Source organism: Centrocercus urophasianus, unplaced genomic scaffold (genome assembly GCF_019232065.1).
Source record: "Centrocercus urophasianus isolate 14NV4802_14NV808 unplaced genomic scaffold, USGS_Curo_1.0 seq_18, whole genome shotgun sequence".
In the NCBI taxonomy this organism is placed as follows: Eukaryota; Metazoa; Chordata; class Aves; order Galliformes; family Phasianidae; genus Centrocercus; species Centrocercus urophasianus.
Genome location: NW_024884733.1, coordinates 18587354 through 18602762, shown reverse-complemented (window position 1 = coordinate 18602762; position 15409 = coordinate 18587354). Strand labels below are relative to the sequence as shown.

At 39.4% G+C, this 15409-nt stretch overlaps 2 protein-coding genes and 1 long non-coding RNA gene across 3 annotated transcripts in view; 1 reads left to right on the top strand and 2 right to left on the bottom strand.

Moving 5' to 3' along the window:
• ST6GALNAC5 (ST6 N-acetylgalactosaminide alpha-2,6-sialyltransferase 5) overlaps positions 1-6404 on the top strand; it is a 65629-nt gene extending 59225 nt beyond the window's left edge. The window contains exon 5 of the mRNA XM_042819580.1: positions 4938-6404. Within this exon, the coding sequence (XP_042675514.1) occupies positions 4938-5169 (232 nt within the window). The 3' untranslated portion in view covers positions 5170-6404. The remainder of the gene's footprint in view (positions 1-4937) is intronic.
• LOC122160741 overlaps positions 1-8514 on the bottom strand; it is a 14774-nt gene extending 6260 nt beyond the window's left edge. Inside the window, exons 1-2 of the long non-coding RNA XR_006168946.1 lie at positions 7853-8514; positions 6210-6319 (exon numbers count right to left, since the gene is read on the bottom strand). This is a non-coding gene — a long non-coding RNA (uncharacterized LOC122160741). The remainder of the gene's footprint in view (positions 1-6209; positions 6320-7852) is intronic.
• Positions 8515-14153: 5639 nt separating this feature from the next.
• Positions 14154-15409, bottom strand: part of PIGK (phosphatidylinositol glycan anchor biosynthesis class K) — a 64188-nt gene continuing 62932 nt past the window's right edge. The window contains exon 11 of the mRNA XM_042819579.1: positions 14154-14980. Coding sequence (XP_042675513.1) covers positions 14864-14980 — 117 coding nt within the window. The 3' untranslated portion in view covers positions 14154-14863. The remainder of the gene's footprint in view (positions 14981-15409) is intronic.

The following is a 15409-nucleotide window of genomic DNA, read 5'->3' as shown; positions in this document are numbered from 1 at the left end:
CCCCACAAAAACAGCAAAACACATACAAAAATATGGAGAGGGTAAAATGGTAACTAAGACCACCTGAAAGGCTTTCGTAGAAACGACACACTGGAATCAAATGGATGTAATATTAAATTATAACAAAAAAATGCTGTAATAAATCCTACTGTCAGTAGATGTAATAATGCTTACAGCTTGGATAACAAAGATGCACTTAACTGGCCATAGAAGAGGAAGAAGGTCATTTCTTAACTAAAATAATATAAAATGTCTTAAGGTTTATTTAACTAACTATGAAGGGGAAAACTACAGTTCCAAATGCACCAGCTGCCATAAGTGAAGTTAAACTTACTTTCTGATCAGCCACTCATTAATTTAAACAGTGCATCCTTTCAGAGAAATAAGAGAACAAAATAGGAAATCATAAAGAAAGAAACATTCTGTAAACAAATGTAAGTTAGGGCAGATTTGTCTGGCTTCCAGACAAAAAAAAAAACAACAAAAACTACCATTTCACAAAACTAAGAGAAACCAACCCAACCCACCTTACCTCTCATGTATGCATGAGATGGTATAGGTACAAGAGTATTTTACTTGCTGTGCAACTAAGGAATCATTAAGATTTAAAAAATACACATTAATGTTCTTAATATTATTCAAATTGAATATCACCAAGTACAACTCCAGCAAATATTCATTATTTGTTAAGTATTAATCTGTGGAGTAAGTAATGAGTGTGGGTGATCAGTGTCATGGAACTGAATTAGCATCACATCTGTAACATGAAGGACACCTCAAAGGTATCATGAACATTATACAGTTGATTCTGCTACAAATTATTAGCTTAAGATCATTAACCAAATTGCTTGCAACCCATGCGGGAAAAATAGTCCAGTGAAGCAGTCTGCACTACTGCTACTATCTGCCTCTATTAATTGCAACAACATGTTTTAGATTCATTTCTATTTACTTTCACTGGACACTGAACTGATAGTTTAACTGGAATTGACAATGTGATTATTATAAATTTCTGGTAGCACAAAGCAAAGCTGTATGTAATACCAACTGCCTTTTGCTTGGCTTCAGATTTCTGCTGTGCTAAGGGTTAATGGCTTTGATATTGCTTTCACGCTGCTAGATATGTCTGTCTTGCACATTCTGGAATGAGATGAAAGCCTGTGCTCACATGCACGTTACGAAGCTTTTTGGAGAGAGTGTGCATCTCTCCCTTTTCTGTCATAAAACAAGTCATCTTGCTGTACTTGTTCATGTCCAGGGATCCAGTCTGAGCCTAGCCGGGCAGGAAGGAAGCACTGCCCTCTCTGAGCAGCCTTAAGCAGTCTGCCACATGCACATGCAAGGACTCACTTCTGCCTATGATGGATATCAAGCATTTTCCTCTTGTTTCCCTACACCAGCAGCCAGATTGCAGTGCACAGATAGCACCACGACTCCTGCAGAAGCTGCAGTGCTGCTGCTTTTCCTTGTGGCTGCTCAGCAGCATCTGCAAAGGATAGAGACAAAGCTTAATGCAGTTTATAGTAACACCAGTTCCTGTCTGTTGGATTCTCTGCAGCGCTGAAAGGTTGGTTTCTTACAGGGATCTCTGTGTTCTTACATATGCAAGGAAAATTCAAGGTGTTGAAGAGATCCCTTTAACGTCCTCCTTCTTTCTCTCCCTGCCCCCCTTCATGGGCCTTCTGGAACTCAAAGAAACCTAGAGCTTAATTCTGAGCCTTCTTTTAACTGATATGAATAATTTTTGCTTCAATTATGGAGTCAGATCATTTTCCTATGAAGAATCCTCATTTGACTGCCAGGCCATTTCCCATCTGTGATAATTTGCCTGAAAATTGGCATTTGAAATCCTTTAATTTATTCCTTTGGGCACCGCTTTTAAATCTAGTGTGTTGTTTTTTTTTTCACCTCCTCTCTCCACTTTCAATTGCTTTAATTCAACTGCAAAGAAGCAGTTGTTGCTACTTACATTTGCTGGGGCGTAAGGAGGACTTGATGCACATAGGTGATAATATAAACTGCATGGGAGATAGCGATGCCCTTTAGTTCCTTATACCCAAATCTCTCTTCATCACCTTACTAACTTAGTAACAAAATGCTTAGATGGTTTGGAAAACCGGGCTGGAATGCATGCCAAGGAAATGAGCTCCTGGGAATAGAAGACAAAAAAATTATCCAAAAAACTTAAGGACTGCTGGTGCAGCATGTTGCCCATCACTCAACATGTTAATTGCGTTTTGTTCACCCTTCAAAGAACGAATTGTTTGACAAAGCAAGTCAAGCACCTGTGGTTTCAGCGGGTTGCTTTGTAACAGCCCTGTTTGTAAAGGGAGAGGTTGACCGGAACACGGGATGGGATGGCCATGTTTTTCTGTCTCGTTTCTTTTGAGACAAACACTGCTTGCTGTATTTTCAGCTTTTGCTGTGGGTGGATACCATCTGTGGGAAAATGTGCACTGAAGAGGCAAACAGTGGATGACTGACATTGGGTACAAGCACTTACGCTGCTGCTGCGCTGGCAGGCGATTAGGCAGGAAGTAGAGTATATTTTACAAAGGATCTTCTCTCGATTCCTCCCAGCTGTGATATTAATATGCATGCGAAGCCTGACAAAATACTGATTAATGTCCAGTATCAGTCAGTGATAAAACAGCATCTGTTTTAATGTTAATAAATGAGGTGGCAAGCAATTTCCGCATAGAAATTACTCATGCATTTCATTTGCTGGTGACACAAGCTAATTGCAGAGTTAGAAGATAACACAGTACAGTTAATTTCAGTTATGCTGTAGTTGCTCAGGCCAGAATTCCAATCCAAGCCTTAATAGCATGATATCTGGGGGAATCCAGAACTGCCTCAAAAGGAAAAAGACTTCAGACAAAAAGTGGTAGGTATTGAACAGCCTTTCAGTGTTCCTAAACCTAAAATGCATTTGGACCTTTAAGCCTCAGAATATCAGAAGAAAACAAGGCAGGAGGATGTGAGCCAGATGCGCTATCAGCACAGCAGCCTGACAGGCTCATGGTGCAGTACTGGGCCTGAGCAGTTAATTTAGTTCCTCTGTGACTGCATTTATTCAAAGACTGCTGGAGATAAGATTTCAACTTCACTAATTATAATTTTAAAGCAGTAAATTTCCATCACGCAATATAGGTTTACCCTGGAGAACACAAGTAAAACCCATCTAGAGTGAAGAAAAGAAGCCTAAATGAAAGGCAGGTGTCTGTGTGTTTAGTAGTTGTAAGAAAACATAAGCGTTTCCTATTACTTTTACAGTAATCATACAAATGATTCATTTTAGAGATTGTAACAAGAAGTCCAATGTCTTAAGAGAAACTTATATGAAAATGAAACTGAAGATTGAGATCTAATAGTTGTACCTAGAAAGAATGTACAGAAAAGGGTATTTTTTTACATTAAAAATACACCGTCTGTAGGTGGGAAATTAAAAGATTTCTTTTTGCTCTCTTATGTATTCCAGTGAGAATACATACAGTACAGTTAGAATCCATCTTGTTCTGGAAACACAATATTATTGTTATTCTAGTGTGGTAAGATTGATCGCCCTGTTGTGTTACTGGGAAGCTGGACTGATTGAATTAAAATGTTAATTTACAGTACAAATGGAAAGCAGCAGTAATATCATACGTTACCTCTGCGCATACAATATGGATAATGGTAAAATAAGAAGAATTAGAGAATTGCATAGGTGACAGAATTACACAGTAAAAATAATGACCAAGACAGAATAGTGACAGATTGTGGATGCGTTCAATTGAATTTGAGCTTAAATATTAGCTCTTCAAAATGAAAATAATCAACTCAATATTAGAGCTGACAGCCCTGACTCTGTGTGAGATTTCTTGCTCTGTTGTGCAATTCTTACTCGACTCAGGTTTTCATATAGAGCACTAAGGCTTTACTAAATGGCAGTATTTCAATCAATCAACATTCTGCTACTTTTTCTGCCACTACAAAATACTTTGTTGGTATTAACTGTTGAGCGCTGTACAGTTGGGTTATTCTGTCTAGGACAGTTATCTCTCCTTGAATTCAGGACAGAGACAGCTGTATGAGCTCCTGTCAGTCTGTGCTCAAAGCAAAAGAACATAATGGGTATAGTTTAATGTAGAGAATAAAAGGAGAGTGAACCACTGTGGCTTATTACATTACAAACACAATACACGTGTCTCTTACAGAATGCAACATCAAAGCACTGATGTTAAAACTGTTAAAATGATCTTTATCCTAAATATTTCATGAGTCTTTGGCGCATCCTATGTGACACCATAACTGCTGGTTAATGCTGATGGGCTCACGAGGTCAGTGTGAATGGCCTGAATTTCCAGCTCACATACACACGTGAAAGTTGCCATTTTACAATAGCAAACAACTCGCTCAGGCATTGGATCCTTGATATAAAGCCAGGACCAGCAGGCTGTGTCGCTCACCTGGCGCGCAGATGTGCTCACTGAAGTTGTGCACTCACACCCGTGTGCACCAAGCTGCGAGTGTTCAGCTCAGCTGCTGTGACACAGATAACCAGTGCCCCTCCATCTTTCTTTTCCCTTTCTTTCCCTATTTCAGTAAATACCTCTGCAAAGCTTTTTACAAATCACTATCTAGATATAAATCTCTTAAGCAGTTTGCTTCAAATTTCAGAGTAGTAGCACAGCCCTGCAGCACTCTCCCTTATTTCTGAGCTACTGCTGTCCTTTATTTAACCGAGAGGAGGAGATTAAAGGAAGGAGCAAAGAAAAAACCTCTGCCACATTCTGATGTGTTAAATATTCAGGAAAAATGCAGATACCTGAAAATGCAGTTTAACTGGGAGTAAAAGTAGATTTGAGCCCATCAGCTTATTAAAGATAGCATCTTTTCAATCAGTAAAATAGAACATCTGGGGCTTCCATCTATTTCTTTTTTCTCTCCCGCAGGGATCCTAATCATCTTTCAGTACCTTATCATTATTATGAACCTTTGGGACCCGATGAATGCACAATGTACATTTCTCACGAGCGGGGACGAAAGGGCAGCCATCATCGTTTCATCACAGAGAAACGAGTGTTTGAGAACTGGGCGAGGACATTCAATATTCACTTCTTCCAGCCAGACTGGAAACCAGAACCTCTTACTGTAAATCACCCCGAGATTAAAGCAGCGGTCTGAGGGATGAATGCATAAGACTGCAACCACAATCACCGACTGTATCAGCCACCAGGGTGTTGGACCTTCTGGGACAGCAAGGCAACTGACAGCAAAAGGGTAACAGGATTTGCAGCTGATAACTGCAGCAAGTCAGGAAGTTCCGATGAAGGAGTGCATCCAGGGTACTTTCTTTTGAACTGTGTGTTAATCCAGTCTTTGGGCCATTATCTGACTTCCTGTACGTGTGTGTGATTTGTGAAAAGCAACTCGGTATCATTAACGGGATGGGTAATTCATTATGGTTTTTTAAAGTACAACACCACTGAATTTTCATAGTGAAAACTGACAGTATTTATTTAATGGAGGTTTTTATGCAACCTAGGCCAGTATTTTTCTAGTTCACAGTTCTGTGGGTGTTGATCTTTCATAATCTTTCAAATCCAAAATTAATATTGCTGATGGTTTGAAAGGCCTAGCTTTTTATTTATAAAATTTGTTTGAAAAATATGATTCTATATAGCATGTAATTAATATTTGATCTGGAAATGTTTCATTTCTTTTAAAAATTTTGGGCTCCATTCCAGCCTAAAGCCTTTAACAGCAAGAATGGTCCCATGTGCAGATCTAGCTAACTTTACATTCTGGCATCTCATGTTAATATGAAAACGGTAGTGGAAATTCTGTTTGGTATTAATGTGAATTTGCTGCTGTGCTATCAAACTGCTCTATTTTAATCTAGAGGTGGGGGGAAGGAAGGCAGAGTTCATCCCAAAGAAATCAGTTTACAGCACCATGTTCTCAGTGCAGAAGAGTCCAACTACAGCTGAGGGGTTGTGTTTGGTTTTGCTTGTTGTGGTGCTGCAGAGGCTGAAGGAGCAGCCTTCCTGAGGCAACAATCTGCAGAACAAGCAACGACAATTTGTAACAACGGCTTTCAACAACACAACCAAATTTCTAAAACCAGGAAGCTGTGCCACAGTGTACTACAGGACCAGCCAAAAAGAGGGTAGTGCCACACCTGTGTAATCCATGCCTTCCACTGTTCCAAGACCACCACTGACCTCAGAGATCCTGGACTGCACCGAAGCTGGGATGCAGAAAGATTTCCATGAAATTGTCTCCCTGAGAGCAGCGAAGTTACACCTGCAGTATCTGTGTGACGTACGCAAGCCTGGCAAACACAAGGAGTGGACAATGCTAGTTCTGCATGTGGAAGCTCACACTGTGTCTTACTGGGTTACACTTGGCTTGTGAATAAAGAGAATTTCATTTATGCCATTATTTCTCCTTTTGCCTCACAAATACAAAATCTCTAACTGCTCCTGTTGATTATTTTGAAGAAATTATTGCATGAAACACACTGACAAAGGTGTCTCTCATTGGCCAAATAGTAAAGCCAGAACAAAGGTACTGAAGCCTCTAAACCCAATGAGCTCAACCTCAGAGACAATACATGGAATTGGAACCAAACTCAGTATCATTTAAACTCAGTTATGACATGTTATGACTTCGTCTTCACAAAATGTCACAGCAACAGCTGCAGCTGCCCAGCAGATGCCCTAGTTCTCTAGGGACAAATTGCAGTAAAGCACCTTGTCAGAGGTAGAACAGCGTTACCCCTGTAATGCTGTGTAAGAGAACCACTCTCCTTCATAGAAAGGCTTGGGTTGGAAGGGACCTCAAGGATCACGAACCTCCAACCCCCTGCCACAGGCAGGGCCACCAACCTCCCCATTTAACATTAGACCAGGCTACCCAGGGCCCCATCCAAACTGGCCTTGAACACCTCCAGGGATGGGGCATCCACAGCCTCTCTGGGCAGCTGTTCCAGCACCTCACCACTCTCTCTGTTAAAGAACTTCCTCCAATATCCAACCTAAATCTTCCCTCCCTCAACTTAAAACCGTTTCCCCTTGTCTTGCCATATCTACCCTTTCAAAGAGTTGACTCTACTCCTGTTTGTAGGTTCCCTTTAGGTAATGAAAGGCTGCAATGAGGTCACCCTGTAGCCTTCTCTTCTCCAGGTTGAACAAGCCCAGCTCCCTCAGTCTGTCTTCGTAGGGGAGGTGCTCCAGACCTCTGACCATCTTTGTGGCTCTCTCTGGACCTTCTCCAACAGCTCCCTTCCTTGCTGCAGCACTCCCCACTATCACAAGGTAAGAAATAAAGTGCAACCTATTTTGCCTTGGAACTTTTCTTTTAGTGCTTTTCCTGCTATACATCATTCACCACACAAAATTAATACAAATCCCTGCTTCTGCCAATTACTTGTGACCCATCTCTTGCCAGCTGATCTCTAACTGTCCCTCATTCAGTGATTATATTTTATCCCTTCCACTTCGTTTCACAGAATTCTACGAAGAACAGAATGGGTTTTGAACTGATAGTAATTTGCACATCCCTTTCAGCATGTGTACTGGGGCATGTATCCAACATGTATTACTTGAATTGATGAACTCTGTCAAATTGATTTACAGATCATTTCTAATGTGACTGCAAGAGATGGTGCAGATCACAGTAGGTACTGTGATTCCACAACCCTTCTGTTATTTGATTAGTGATACAATAAAAAGATCTTTTCATATAGTAAGCTTTTAGTTTTCCCATTAACTGAGAGCTGCAGGACCTACATTCTAAATGTTCAGATTGTGATGTTTCTGGTAAAAATAGATTGTTTTAAAATAGATTACGGTGATCTACTTACAGTGTTCAGCAGGACTCCCAAGATTGTGTTGTGCTCCATGTGCATGCCTCCTGCCTGAAAGACTGGTCAGCACAGAACAGATCAGGTGAACTATTAAGAATCTGAAGAAGAAAGGTAGGATAAACTGATATTAGATCGTCTGACTTTCAACAGAGTAAAACTAGTAGTTGTAAATATTCCTTCTTCAGTTTCTGTAAATAGTTATTATCAGTACATTTCCAGTCTTTTTAAAGAACAAAAAACCCCAAACTCAGTCTCATCAGCTTCCTGTGACGGTTCAGCATTCACCAGATTACGGAAAGTATGGAGGTGTATTTCCTAAGTCACACCCACATGTATAAAGCTTAACTTCTGTAAAAGGAATTTGATGAAGTCAAGAAGGCAGCAATTAAAAAAAAAAAAACGATCACAAAGACTTAGAGGGAACATAAATCCAGTCTGAAATATGGAAGTTGTTACAGGATGGCAAACAAATTGGTAAACTTTTTAAAATGCTGCAATTTCAATTGTTTAAAAATACATGAGTAATTTATAAAAAGCAATACATTGAACTATAGCATATCCTGCTACTTTTCAGCTTTAAGCAAGGTTTTATGGCCTAGTGATAAACAGATTTATGATTAAAAAAATACTGCCAGGCCAAGGATAAGTAGTGCAACCAGAAGCTGTTGCCGTTCTCTAGTTTATGCTGTCATCTTACACTCATCACTATAATTTGACTGATTCATGATCTTCATTATGCATCATTTTACATATTAAAAACTATTGTAAAACAGTGTTTACACACTAGAGCAGTTTTAAGAGGTGTGTTACTTTATCTCTGAACTTTCAGCATACCATAGCTTTTTATGCTGGGTTTAATCTGAGCAGCTGTTTTTTGCCCTAAAGAACCATAGCTGTTATGCCATACCATGGACAGCTGGAATTGAGATCAACTGCTGAAGAAACTAAGTGTCAAGTTTTCTGAAGCAAGTAGACAAGAACCAGGTGATGAGTCCACCTGGAGCTCCACAACTGGTTTTGCAAGGCTGCACTTCAAAGGCTTGCAAAGAAACTGTGGTACTACAGCACAACAGAGATCTTCACTCAAGGAGCCCATCTGAACACAGGAAACAAAAGTTAAGAGAAACATCCTCAGATTTCCTGTCAGGACAAGGTTACAAGCAGAATTCCACGGGAAAATGTCAATATATTTGTGCTGCTTTTCTGAACTGCTCCCTTGACATCTATCCTAGGTCACACCTAGACACAGTATGTAGAGGCTAGACTCTAAATTAAAAAGCAACAGACATTTCTGTACAGGATGAACATTAACTCGTGTGCTGAAGCCCAGTCACAGTCTTGCCACGCTCACACTGTGCCAACGCAGAGCAGTGGCACATGCCAGGCAGCCATAACATCCAACAGTAACTGCATTTTCATTTTACTGAAAGCAATGTGAAAGCATCTAGCTCAGATGGAGAGCAAGACTGGACCCTACTTAACAGTCAAGGAAAGCTATCTTAATCATTTCTCATTTCTCAGAGCAGATTTATCTCCTTGAGGAGATGCACAGTGATATTTAAGTCTGTCAGCTTCTTTAAGCAACCAAGACAGACAACCATTAAGATAACATCAGTGGCTTTTAGGACACAAAGTACTTCCTAAAGCATAGAGAAGATAAAAGGAATAATGCATATTTAGCAGGATATAAGGTGTTAGAAATTCGTTGACTTCGCTTTGGCCATCAGATCAAGCTAGAGCCTATTAGTTATAATCCAAACACACAACATGATCCAAATCACCACGTGAGTCTAAGGGAAGAGCTTTGGTTAGGATGGTTAGCTTTTGGTGAGGATGTGTTCCCCTCATTCCATCTCTGCCCTAATCAAGCTGCACACAATGCCAAAACCAGAAGATGTTACCAGTATTCAGTGTGTTGTTCATTTGTGTAGGACAAAACTGGAATATCTCCACTGCAGCTTTTTTTTACTTTAAATACAGCTATACACTTCTAGACAAGGAGTATACCATACACTAAGAGGCTTCCCCTGGTCACTTAGTTGCAAATCCTGTTGCACACAAGCAGCAGCTACGCAGAAATAAGTGATAAAAGCAAGTGCAGAAGATGGGGACAAGTGTGAAGGAGGCTATGCAGAAGAGCTGTACAAAATACTGCCGTGCACTGTCACAATATACTGACAATTCTGCTCAGTGCTCCTCTTGCGTTATAAAGACCACAGGAACCTAAAATCATCGCAACTTGAGCCACCGTATTTTGAGCTACACACGTAACCTGGACACACAAACCAGCACAAAAACAGTAAGCAACTAACAAAAAGCAAACAGCAATAGCTAATACTTAGTGGTGTTCTTCATTGGTAAATATCAAAGCATTTGACAAAGGAAGTAACTATCGTTATATTAGAACCAAAGGTGAAGAAAGCACAGGGTCAAAACCAATGGAACCAATAAATGTGTAATGTATGCCAGCATTATTCCAGCATGTCATTTTGCAGGCAAGGAAAGAAATACATTTCCTAGTTCCAATTAGTTGACTTTGACATAGGAACAAGCGTGACATGCCACAAACCTCCCCAACAAAATACATCCCAGCAGCTGTGTCACCAAAGAAATGATTCAGTGAGCAGTGTGAAAAAAATCTTACTGGAAGAAAGAGCATCTATGCTAGAGCTTTGCCAGCATTGCTCTTACTCTGCAGAGACAGCCTGTTTCTGGTAGTGCTTATTTTGTTGAAGGGCCTCCTGCAAACAATGCTACCAAAATAACTTGTGTTGATACAATCCACGCCTCTAGGAAGCCTGTTGGCCAGAGCAGCAAAAATGACATGCCTGTACTGTCAAGGCTTCAGTGAGCTGTCTGTATACACAGAACAAGCAACACAAACAAAAATCTAAAATTTGCACGGATAGGGAAACACAGCAGAACTAAACATTAAGAGCTGTATGTGTTTATAAACTTTGAACTGAAACCTTAAACGCTATCAATTTAATCATCAAACAAGGCAGAAATCCTCATTAAGGAGAAAAAAGTGACTTATTTAAAATAACTTGCAAGTGAAATCAGTGCTATGAAATGCTGATTTCAGAGCACATTACACAGCATATTCAAGTTTTCATCATAAAACCTCAATACTTTCAAGACATGTTTCCCTACAGCATGTTATTTTTGGAAGTTAATGGAAAGAGATAAAGCAGAGAGAACAGTGGAGCACACAGAGCAGAAGATATCTTCCAAAAGAAACATTTCTCCTTTTTATTTTTTTAAATAAAAAATTGCTTTTCAACACCCCAAAAATACAAAAACTCCATTATGCTCATTACTGTAAAGAAGTGCTGAAGTTACGGTTGATGAGACACTTTCATTACGCACACTATTTTCTGTAGTTCATAACTTTATGGTTCTGTTAGCCTCTTGGGTGAGATACTTTATGCTTGTCTTCAGTCCAGAGGTGAACTCATCCAGAAAGCATAATTCTCCCAGGTCACAAAGAGCTCTCTGACAGAGTTGGAAGACCTATACACAGGTAGACTGAGTTTTCCGATGCTCCCAAGCTTTGTCCCCAAATTGTCCTATACACAACACCTTCCTGCCCCATCACCATGCAGATCCTCTCCACTCATGATAAATTCATAGTTGAGTCTGGTCCTTGCTTTTTCACACACCACTGGGTTAGGGCTACGTACAACTCAGCTCTGCTTTAGCACACACCAACGCCCATCTGCAGGGCATTAGGCCATGAGATTCGTGTTCATGTTTCCAGGATGTGGTACCAGAGAATGGAAATCCCTGACTGCTGAACAGAGAGAAATGGATTCAATTTGCACTCATTTGCTTTGCTATAATCAGTAATGGAGACCATTTTTTAGTGAAGGTAGAGCGACAGGTCACTCTCTAGAAGAGTTATACTCTATATACTCTATGCTATACTATCGTAAAAATACTTCTGATGACTCTGTTACCTTTGCTTATGCTAGGATGACAGCATTTCTTGGTAATATTCAGATAAAAAACAAAAAATATTTGGCTGGTTGAGACAATTTAAATGCTGTGTCATCACTTCTCAGACTTCCTTCACTGATTTGCGAGGAATCTCACTTCTCAGTCTATTACAGAAGCACAGTTTAAATTCTGCATTTGTGTAAATGTTTGGACATGGTCATACGAAACTGCTCTAAATGCATGCAATACTTTAAAGACCATTTAAAAATGAAAGGAAGTGCAGAGGCATAGGAGAACGCATACAGGAGTACAAGAGCAGTTAACTTACCATTCTTCAGTTGAATACTGTTTCAATACATGATTCTGAGAGAGCTGAAATACTGAAATGAAACAATTATTTTTATCAGCCACCAGTGTTGTAAACAACATCTACAAAACCCATTGCAGACAGATCAGTCCAGCTACACAGCAAAAGGTGCAGGCATACACATACCAAATATTGCAAGCATGAGTGTGTTTGGTTCACAGACCTACCTATACAGACTCTCAAAATGTCAAAATTAATTCTGCTCTGTAAGTTTCTATGCAAGGAAACATAAAGGAGCTGTCAACTTGCCTATTTTCTCAATTCCATTACAGAGATCATCTGTGCACAACGCAGAAAGCATCTGCACTGCACAAGCATATTTTCTGGCCTGTAAAACACGAATGGTGTATAAGAATGTCCTCATTTGTTCCTGGAGTCCAGATCCCAAGTGAGTTTGAAGGGCTGTCAGCGGAAAAGATACCAACTTAAAAGAAATAAATATGTAATTGCACAAACACATTTACAGACAGCAAGAAGATATTTCTAGAGTTGTTTTCAGGCTAAACAAAGAATAAAACATATTGTATAAAAAATAATGTGTAGAATAATGTAGTACAGGCAACTTTATGGTGACTCTGAGAAACATGTATTCCAATCCCTTACTTTGTGCTTATAAAAACATTAGAAAAGCCCACGGTGTAGTTTGTCGCATTTTAGTGTAATTGTTGTTCTCACTTCAGTTTAATCACCTTCACGGGCACATTTAGCAAGTGCTTCTATTTCTAAATTGCATTTTAATAACCTACCTAATTGCCTCCTTTTCCCTAAGCAGATAAGTTTTAAAAAGACAGAAAGTTTGGTATCTGCTGTTTCTTGCTGACATTTGTACCCAACATTTCCTGCAAAAGATGGTAGAAAAAAAATTCAGTAAGTGCTGAGGGCTCCCAGTAACTCTAATTCAAACTGAAGCAAGGCAGAAAGCTCTATCAATTTCACTTCAGCCATTTTTAATATGTGACAAAGCCAGCCCATAAAATAAATATTTGATTAAAAATATTCATTACAATAGAAAAAGAGGATCAAAGGCTGGATTAAAAAATGGAATGCAAGCAAATCCTCTAAGAACAAATTCTGCAGGATTCATTTTTCTACAGTATCTACACATTTCTCTGTCTCTGTATTTCTGCAGCAGCCTACAACAGATCTCAGTAGGTTGCTGTATGAGAACGTATAGCTTCTTGCATTTTAAGAGAAATAACCCTGGCATCATGTTTTGCATATGAACCTACTGATTGTGAAAGATCCAACCCCAAAAAACAAATAAACCACCAAGCCAGTACATCACAAAGACATCCATTCCTCATGCTTCACACAGCTTCTCACCTCCACCTTCTCTGAAGAAGCGAACAAAGCTTTCACCTTTCTGATTAAGCTGCTTCAGTTATACAAAAACTTCTCAGTGGCAAACTGGGAAGAAATCACCAATATTTTCCACAGAAGAACAGTTTATAAAATTATGAGGACATTGGTGTTTTCAATACAGCTTACTTGCTGTTCTTGGAGCTCAGCAAATGCTGAAAGCAATTCCTGCTGTTCAGCAAAAAATACCACAAGGTTCTAGATACCACAACTTTATTGTGAGGTCAAGGTGCAGCAAGCAAGTATTTACCTCCTGAAAATGGCTCATTTGGTACTTTTATCCTATCCAAGCCTAGAAGATACAGGGAGAAAAAGGATTTTTACATTCACGAGATGAGCTACACTTCTGTTGCTTATTGTTGTCTAACATCCAACCCAAGAAACAGCTGAGAGTCTCAGTGGCTGCCCTCCCTGTATCCTCTCCAGTCACTGCATACACAGAGGTCTCTGACAAGTCTGCTACCTCTTACATGAGTTTATGATGACACAGCCAGACTGAAAGAGAAGGAAAGTGAAAAACAATAAAAATGTGTAAGCACTCAGATTTGTTCTGTGCAATAGGAAAATGCTCAACACCTGATTCTAAGATAACACTATTGGCCTCAACATAAAGTGTTTACAGATAACACCTAGTAACTTTAAACCATGTATGCATCAGCTTTATTATGATTAGGGGAGAGAAGAGATTCCAAAAGCATTCTGCAAGAGTATCACCTAGTTGGCACTTACTGTTTTTATACATGCAGAAATTTGCTCTTCTCTTTATTAGTATCTGTGTATTACCCAGCCAAAACACAGTTAGCATGCATTCATCATTACATGTCCAAGAAGAACAAATCAATATGCCTGAACAGAATTTACAAAACCTAAATTATAAATCTCATCTTCCAAGTGCTCAGAAATTACTGGATACAATAATACTACTTATAACATTTTCCATCCTGATCCTAGAGTCACAGTTTTGCTTTATGCAAAAATCCAGTGCACTGAAAACCCCAAAACGTCCAAATCCAGATCACGTGGAGTAAAAAGATGACATCTATGACATGCTCTTGGTGGACATGGTGTTCTCATAGTTTCACTCTTTTTGGTATATCTTTTAAGTAGATTCAGTGAGGTAATCATATTTTTGTTTCACTTGTACCAACTCAGAATCCTAAATCCAAACTTGTCTAGTGTGTAAGGACTGACCTAAGGGTTGTATTTAACAGAGCAGGAAAGAACACTTAGAAGTGAGATGCCAACTCTGTTTTTCACTATAACCATAATATACATAAAGAGAACTCAGATGACACCAGTGAATCCAAAGTAGCAGCCAACGCAATCGTCTTGCTTGCTCAAATTCAGAAGATGTGCTTCATGTGTTTGATTCCGTATGTCTTGAAGAAAACCATGATAATCAGTGCCCACAGTCCTAGAATAAATCCTCCAGGAGGATGCCAGTCCTTTGGTTTTGGCTTCTGAAAAAAAAAAAAAAAAAAAAAAAAAAAAAAAAAGAGAGAAATACAATTAGTAGTTACGTCTTCATATGAAACAGGCACTGTGCTTCATCAACTGAAAAAAAATAACATCCTGGCTGCAGAGAAAAACACAAGCTGTATTTCTTCATGAAGAAGCATCTTCTTGTAGATGTTGATGGGAAGAGACTGATGCTCAGGCAAGGAGACAAAGCACCACAGAAAGCCACCAGAACTGTGCCTGAGACACCACTCTGATGGTGATACTGATGGTATCAGTCTGGGGGACATGTCCAAACTCATCTGTTCAGACTGAACTTCTATCTGGTCTCATGCTAATATAAGAGAACAACGTTTCAAGTATGAAAAACAATTTCAGGAATCGAAAATATGAGAGGTGTTGTTTTTCCATTACCTTGAATGTTTTCTACA